Source organism: Hyaena hyaena, unplaced genomic scaffold (assembly GCF_003009895.1).
Source record: "Hyaena hyaena isolate Hyena2069 unplaced genomic scaffold, ASM300989v1 scaffold_698, whole genome shotgun sequence".
Taxonomy (NCBI): domain Eukaryota; kingdom Metazoa; phylum Chordata; class Mammalia; order Carnivora; family Hyaenidae; genus Hyaena; species Hyaena hyaena.
The window spans coordinates 802,174-810,530 of NW_024081330.1; the positions used below are offsets into that span (position 1 = coordinate 802,174).

The following is an 8,357-nucleotide window of genomic DNA, read 5'->3' on the forward strand; positions in this document are numbered from 1 at the left end:
GAGAGATGAAGTAATTAGATATATAAAAATCTCATTGTGTCGGGATCTCAAATACATTTGCTCATTGAACTTCTCTGTTATGAACTTCATTCAGGTCTGGTCACTTCTCAGGGGAAAATTTGTTATGGATTCTTTTATTATAATGCTGTTCATTTTACTTTTAGTTTGCCTTGCAATGCAAAGTTATAACTAACCACTTACAGGGTTTTAATATTTAATCAAATAGAAAATAGGCTAATTGAAAGATACTTATACTTACTGTTCTTTTCTTAGTGTTTAGATTATCAATAATGGTAATATGAAATATTGAAATATGGGGCGCCTGGGTGGCTCAGTCGGTTGAGCGTCTGGCTTCAGCGCAGGTCATCATCTCACTGTTCCGAGCTAGAGCCTCACGTGGGGTTCTGTGCTCACAGCTCAGAGCCTAGAGCCTGCTTAGGATTCCGTGTTTGCCTCTCTCTCTGCTCCTCTCCTGCTTGTGCACTGTCTCTCTCTCTTTCTCAAAAATAAATAAACATTAAAAAAATTAAAATATTGAAATAAAAAGACTCCTTGGGGCACCTGAGTGGCTCAGTCAATTAAGTGTCCAACTCTTTATTTCAGCTCAGGTCTTGATCTGAGGGTTGTGAGTTTAAGCCCTGCATTGGGCTCCATGATGTACGTGAAGCCTACTTAAAAAAAAAAAAAAGACTCTGGGGCTCCTAGGTGGTTCAGTCGGTTGAGCGGCCAGCTCTTGACTTTGATTTGGGTCATGATCTCACAGCTAGTGGGTTTGAGTCCCACATCCAGCTGTGTAGTGGTACCGTGGAGCCTGGTTGGAATTCTGCATCCTTCTCTTTCTGCCCCTTCCCCACTTGCTCTCTGTCTCTCTCCTAAAATAAATAAATAAAAAAAAAACTTAAAAAAGACTCCAATAATGTTACTTGGGATCCAGAGCTTTTATTGATTTTGTTTCCATTAGAAGAATGCTTTATTTGCCATTGCATATTGTTTTGTTTGTTTTTTGCTTTATTCGTTATTCAAAAATATTCTTTCAAACAAGATTTTATGTATTACAGTCAGTAACTCGTAATAAATAAAGCCCATTATGCCTGTACGTAAGCAGTGGCTACTGGCTTGGAAGTCATGCAGTGTATTCAAGTTAAATGGATGGGACTCTAGTTCACCAAGATCCAGCATCCCAGAGCAATCAATCAGAGTGAATACAAGCAATGTGACTTTCCCAATCCCCTGATCATCCTTGGAAGCTACTTTAACTCTTTCAGACAGTGGGATGAGGTGGCAGTAAAGCCACTCTTTGAAGGAACATGCTAGCAGGCTAAAATAATGAAAATCCATAAGTAGGTACTCTGAGAGAATTTGGCTTAATATTTACCTCTGGACATTCCCACCATTTCAACTAATGAAATGATCAATAGTCAAGGAAACAATGCTTGTTTGTTTTTTAATTCCAAGATGTGAATTAGCTCTGAGGTTAGGTTTATTTTCTCTTTATTTGCAGGCCACTGGTGACTTTCCCAATGAGCTTAGACCCACTTCTGTGCAAATGCATGCTTATCACACCTTCAATCAACTCTTTCTTCTTTAGGAAAGGTGTTCTTAGCTGCTGAGAATATACACCTGAAAGCAGAGAAAAGGAACTAGTCATTAGAGCACCAAATTATTCTCAGGTTAATTAAATGTCAATAAATTGGTTTTAAAGTTTTTATTCCTGTCACTCCATCAAAAGTCTGTATAAATTTATTGCAGGAGTGTCTATGTAAACCTATGGTTATGTGTCCTTTGCAGTTTAAATTACCTAAATTAAATCAATTATACTAAAGACATTTCCTTGTTAATTAATATGTATGTATTAAGATATGTTTTTCTGATTAAAAAAGTAAAAGTGATCATTATATAATTTTAATACAAAAATATACAGAAAAACTTTATATTGCCCATAATATAATCTTTTAGAGATAACCATAGTTTTTTGCATACACACTTTATGCCATAATTTAGTGAACCATTACTTATTATGCAACATTCCAATTATTTCCAAATTTTCTACTGTTATAAATAGCATTGCAGTGAAGATTCGTGTACTGAATGATTGGCTACATCTCTGAATATTTCTTTAGGGTAGAGTTCTAGGTAAGTAATTTCTAAAGATGTTTCTAGGAAATTTCTTGGAGTAAGTAAAGTAAAAAGATCAAACATTGGCACATCGGATTATTTGTATTCCTGAAGCATTGTTTTCTCTAATGTTTGGTGTTTGAAAAAAAAAAAAACATTTACCAGCTAGACACCAACTACAAATATCATCAAATTATAAATCTAAATTTTAATGTTCGCATCATGAAGGAATGCAAAGACTCACAGTTTTTCCAGAACATACAAACTGCCAGTCTCAGGCAGGCAGGTTTTTAAAATTTCTCTCACTGGCAGAGCATGATCTGTCGAAGGAAAGGGCCATTGTTTTTTGACACAAAGATATACTTCAAAATCCCTTCATTTGCATTGAAGCTCTTACTAACCCATGAGTTAACATCAAATCTGTCATTTTCTATTTGCAAATTATTAGCCTACTATTTTCCTAAATCAGTTAATAACTCTTTCACTCCCTCTTTCTCTCTGCCTTGACATAACCCATCATAATTTGGTGGTTATACCTAGTTACACCATTTTCACACCTTATGGATATTTCAGCATTCAGTTACTAACTCATATCTTTCTAGACTAATTAATAATGATCTTTTAAGTCTTTCCTCAAGTGAGGATATATCTGGACCTCAGAATTTTTGGAATTCTCATTTCTAGATGCCCTCTGTTCCTGCTTAGCACTATTATAAACAACTATAGTATCTAGGTCATCACCCAGCTCAACAAGCTGTCTTTGGGGTAAAGCTCTTCCAGATTCAATTCATGGTTAAATACATGCCTCTCATAAATTTCTTTTTTATAGAATCACAGAACATTAGAAAGAAGAACATAGAGAGACTTTATGGGTCATCTAATTCTTACCACATCCCTCTTTTTCAGACGAAGAAACTGAGGGCTAAATAAGTTAATTTGGTTGACTGAGGTTGCATAGCTATTTAATATCTCTTGTTTTCATAATTTTTGGCCCAATAGTAACAAATATGATATGTTGACATATAAAATGGGAGTTTTACGGTTTGGGGTTTTTTAAAAATATTTTGGGGGAAGAGGAGAAAGGCAGAGGAAGAGATAGAGAAAGAGAGGGAGGCTCCATACTCAGTACACATCCCAATGCAGGGCATGATCCCACAACCTTGGGATTATGACCTGAGCCAAAATCAAGAGTCACTTGCTCAACCAACTGAGCCACCCAGGTGCCCAGGAGTTTTACGTTTTTAGCAAAGTATGATTCATAGCAACAATTCTCAAGTGTATTTAAACTATTAAAATTGAGGATATCAAAATAAGAACCTTGTTGCACATTATGTAGACATATTAGTTCTTCCCTTCTGCTCTGGTGATGTGATTTTCCTGAGAACTACAGAGATAAACATCTCTTCACCTCACCCCCATCCCAACCTTGTAGCATATTAATCCCCCAAGGACAATAGAAAAAGGTAGTGGAGAATCCGTGCAGGTACATCCAGAGCCCAGTTGAGCCACTAGAGACTTAAGCCTCTTGAGATGAAATCTCGATGTTCCAGCAACTATTTAACTTTTAGACATGGTGTCTTCTTGACCCAAGACCCACTTTGATTGTGATTATACAGTCCAAATGGAAAGCTTTGTTTCCTGATCTGCAAACAGTTGTTTATGTCAAACATTAAAATAACTTCAATAAAGTGAAATGTTCCCTCCTGCTACATAGTCATTCTGACTAAAGTTTGCAGACCAGCTGAGTCAACGGCAACTCTGTAGCAAGATTAAAAAAGTGGCTTCTAAAGCTGAAGATAAATCTACTGCCTTTAAAAAGAATAAGGAGAATAAGAAGATAGAAATGCTATGTTGAAATATGCTCCAAAAATTACATGAAACTTCTGACTATTCTGATAGCCACGTTGCCAGCAAGCAAACTGAAAGCCGTTTTAGAGAAAGACCTTGTTTGTGTGTGTATAGTTATTCTCATATTCATCTGAACACAAATAGTATTATATTCATTTATTCTATAGATAATTTAGTAATTCAAAGTGAGTACCAATAAATATTAGTGTCATTTGAGTATGACAACTAAATATAAGAATGGAAGAAAGAGTCCTACAGTACAAATGAAGAAAATAGAGAATTCTATTGATGCTGATGTCCAAACAGCCTCTGTTTAAAATAATTTTTAAATATTGGTAACCAACATTGAAAGACACTTATTTTTGTATTTCTTTAGTAGCTAAGCTGGTAAAAGAATATTTCCTCTAAATGTGGAAATCAGTTTGGTTACAGTAACATTTGTCAAAATAATAAACTTATCTATAAATAACTGCAGTGGATTGATTATATGGTTTAATGGATCAGCAAATCATAAGGACTTTTAGTGAGGTTAAAATGAACCAGATACAATATCTTGGGAAAGTGTTGTTCTAGAAATATTACTGTTAAGTGTTATTTTAATAGAGAAATTATAGGAATATATAACAATTCTCACAATAAAATATAGACATGTAAACTTTAGTTATGCCTCAATTTTGCACTAGTGCTTAAATACTTCTAAGTGTTACTACCACCCAAACAGGCTTTGCTGCAAAGATTGGAAGCTCATTGGTTGAAACAACTCTAAAAATGGAACAAAAACAATATGAATAGGCCCAGGTATCTGTCTCTCAGCTTATTCACACGGGATCATTTGCCCTAATTTTAATTCTGTAAGGGATACTTCTGCTAGTACTCCAGAGAAGTCTGTTTGAATAAAATATTTACATCAGTGAGAATCTCTAAATTTGTCAGAAGTTCGAAATTACTAAAAATTAATCAGTCAGGTTGCTGGAAGCTAATTACATATTTGAGATTTGTTCAAAAAGCAACAAGGAGTGAATCTGCAAGCCAGCCAATTTTTCTGCCCTTTACTTCACCAAGTACATTACAAGGAGCCTCTCCATTTACATGAAAGCATTCTTTTTTTCCATTTAAAAGAGGCAAGTGCTTGTGTGTTGTGAATATTCCCCAGACTTACATTCAAATCTTCCCAAATCCATAGCATACGAAGACAGGTTATGACTGCTAATATTCAGACTAATCACTTTATACTTTTTGTTATATTTTGAGAATCATGCTTTTCCTTACTCGCCTTTCTTGACTCTTCCTTGCTGCTGTTTACATGAAGTATGAAAATGAGGACAATATGTTGATATAAACAGATACCATGAAATACCAAAGGAAGTGCTGTCTTCCTATCACTTATGTGCTCTTGGGTCTGCCCCTGAGAGGAATATATGTGGCAATGGATTCCCCTAAAGCTATTTTCCTCTTCCTCACAATGCATTACACTCATACTTGATTCACCATTTCGAAAAACATGGGACCTAGAGTTGACCACCTTGTTTTCTCTCTGTGTGCTGTGGATGCACTGTTGAAATCTTCTCTTCCTTCCCAGCCAATTGCCTCCTTCCTAAGCCATGGTTCCTGGAGAGAACACAGTCCACATAGATGTCCCAGAAGAGTTGGGCCAAATCCCAAAATAGTGCCCCATGTTTCAAGTTCTCAGATGATTTAAGGTAGATCATAAAGTCCCAGAAACCTGAAACGGTGTTAGAAATTCGAGGCTTCCGCATTTCTAGGAGGAGGACTGAAGAAGATTCCCAGCACTGAGGATCAGCTTGATTAAGGGCCAGCAGGTCTGTCTGGCTATGGCAGGAGAAAGGAGACACACAGCACATTCCCACAATGAGCAGGGAGCAGGTAAGGGTCAAGGGGCGGTAGATCCCTCTTCTGTTTCCAGGATCGGCCATGGTGCTGAAACTGCACAGAATGGAAATATCTTATGAATCTTGCTTGAGCTCCACTCAGTAATGAAAATAATTATGCCTTTAAAAACCTTGGTGTCAACAAAGAAAATACACCATTGCACCTAGGAAAAGTCTTATCATAGCTCCCATATCATAAACCCCATTTTACCTAAAATGACACATTGTCAAGCCAGGTACTATAAAACCAAGATATTTAGATTAAGAAGTGTTTATTCCTAAGACATGTTCCTTTGTGACATGAATAAGTGAACTTGTTTTTCTCAAATACAGAGGAGCATAGTTTAAAAGAATCTTAAGTGAAAATTTAAAATCTTTGCTGCATGGCTTTAATTATTCTATAATATCATAATTTACCCTACCTATTTCTAATTTAGGACTCACATGCAATTAAGAATTTCAATATATTTTATCCTTAAATGTTTTCTTATTTGGGGTCACCTTCAATTTTTAAAAAGAAAAAAGTAGTAAAATGTTATAAATAAAAATAAAGTAGTGTGCTGAAAGTATAAGAACTAAGGGGCATATATTCAATCAGAGTAGAATTAATAGACATTTTAAAATGCTCTACAATTCTGATATAACTTTCATAAAAATGATGTTTTATCATTTCTTTCTTCTTGCTACAAATCTCAAGAATTTTAATGAAAATATTCACCTCTCACTCAACTTTTCTGGCTCTCAAAGGCTGTTACAATAAAATTAAACCATATACCACTTTGAAATTATTATGTTACACTTCAGACAAGTGCAGTGAGAAATAATGTCCTTAAAATAATATGAATCTAAATTTTCCTTTTTTCCAAGGAAACAAGCTTATATTACTCTTTAAGAGTATTCAAAATGTATATCACACGGAAACAACTCTAACATAAAGAAAAATCAGGAGAGTATATGCGGCTAACTTTTAGTTTTATCTTATATTTCCAAACCTTCTAGATGTTAGTATCATGAAGGCAAGCAAGACACATCTCATAGGGATACTTACGGGAATACATCTATATTGGAATATGTAAGGATAACACCTTAAGATGGAATCTTTCTCTACTGCACAGCAGCAGAACATATTGAGGTAACCTTAAATCAATATTCCAGAACTGCCTTTGAACAATGCAGGTTTCTATTTGGAAGAGGTACGTTGAGATACAAGATTATTCAAAAATATTTAGATCGCTTACATAGGATCTCTCCCTGAACAAAACTGTATTCAGTACGTCCTCCTCTGAACTAAAATATCAAAGTGGAGTTGCCCCCAAAGGCTGTTTTCCTTAGGGGACAAGTCCAAGTGTCAGTGGGAAGTTATTGGAAGAGGGCGGGACGCTGTCCAGTGTGCTGAAGTTAGTGTTGTCCTGGACTCCCTGCCTGATTGCACCACAGCGCTCATACAGGCTCCTTTAGATTCCCTTTTCAGGAGTCTTTCTCGAGCGTGGAAGTTCCTCAGCCCTGGGGTCCTTCGTGCACCACGCTACGAGCCTCGCGCTATGCTCACTGGGTCCCAATCCCACACCTGGTTCCACGGCCTCACCCACATCAGGGTGTAGCTGCCAAGGACCCGCTGTGTCCTTTGTGCCCCATTATTTTCCTTACACAGAGGCTCAACTCCCAGGTCTCAGGAGGGCACCCCTTCCCACTTACCTGCTCAACCCTCTCTGGATTCCCTCGAGTGTCTGGAGAGGAAATGCTCAGGCTGCTCCCGGAGCGAGTGACTGTCCCCAGCCCCGGCGTCCTGAAGGCTACGGTGCCTCTTAAGCAGTGGGAGTGTTCGGCGCCTCTCCAAGTCTACGTCAAAGCGCCGGGAAACTGCCGCCACCTCTCGCCCCCAAGTCCATCTCCCGCACTCTCTTTCTCCCTCCCTCCCCTAGAGATCTCACTTCAGGTAACCAGCAGGCTTAGCCACACACACCCTCACCGACCCTGACGCACAGCTACCCTCCACCCAGTGGAACTGAGCCTTTATGCGGTTTGGCTTCCCGGTCTTACCTCGGGAGGAGCGATGCGACGCAGGAACTGGAAAGTTGGGACCCAGCTCTGAGACGGTCTAGGAGCCAGTGGGGGTCCCTAGATCCCCACCCTCCAGGCGCGCCTTGTTTGAGAATAAACAGATGTGAGGGAAGACCCAGGACTCCTGGGGTCGGAGAAGGCATTAGGGCGCCCAGATAGCGATCAGAAAGGGCTCCATGGGAATAAGGAGCCTCCTAGAAACATGGGTGTGAATTTCTCCGCCTGTCTGTAGTCAGAGGCTGGGGGTAGGAAAACTCCCATGGGGCAAGGATGTGGGTAGGGAGATGGCATTGCTGGAAGTTCCCCCTTGACTGGGGACAGGAGACACCATTACCTCTAGGCTCTGTGACCTGGATCCCCTCAAGAGCCCGTGTTGTCGCTGGGGTGGAAGATTCGCCTCAGGGGCCCTGCATTTCACCTGGGACTCCCTTTGGTTCTCAACTC

The 8,357-nt window shown here is 38.6% G+C and overlaps 1 protein-coding gene across 1 annotated transcript; it reads right to left on the bottom strand.

Moving 5' to 3' along the window:
* Positions 1-1,046: 1,046 nt before the first annotated feature.
* On the bottom strand, positions 1,047-7,903 carry FAM237A (family with sequence similarity 237 member A). The gene is made up of 3 exons (XM_039217501.1): positions 7,893-7,903; positions 5,486-5,907; positions 1,047-1,620 (listed from the first exon to the last, which is right to left on the bottom strand). The coding sequence occupies exons 2-3, from the start codon at positions 5,895-5,897 to the stop codon at positions 1,481-1,483; spliced, it is 552 nt and encodes a 183-aa protein (XP_039073432.1). The 5' UTR covers positions 5,898-5,907; positions 7,893-7,903; the 3' UTR covers positions 1,047-1,480.
* Between the last annotated feature and the right edge of the window lie 454 nt (positions 7,904-8,357).

What these genes read in the sequence shown, in the direction of transcription:
- FAM237A (XM_039217501.1), bottom strand. Translation starts at nt 5,897, where the DNA reads ATGGCCGATCCTGGAAACAGAAGAGGGATCTACCGCCCCTTGACCCTT. An exon ending in GCACACAGAGAGAAAACAAG is followed by an intron (nt 1,621 to 5,485) that starts GTGGTCAACTCT and finishes CTCTGCTTTCAG; the next exon opens with GTGTATATTCTCAGCAGCTA.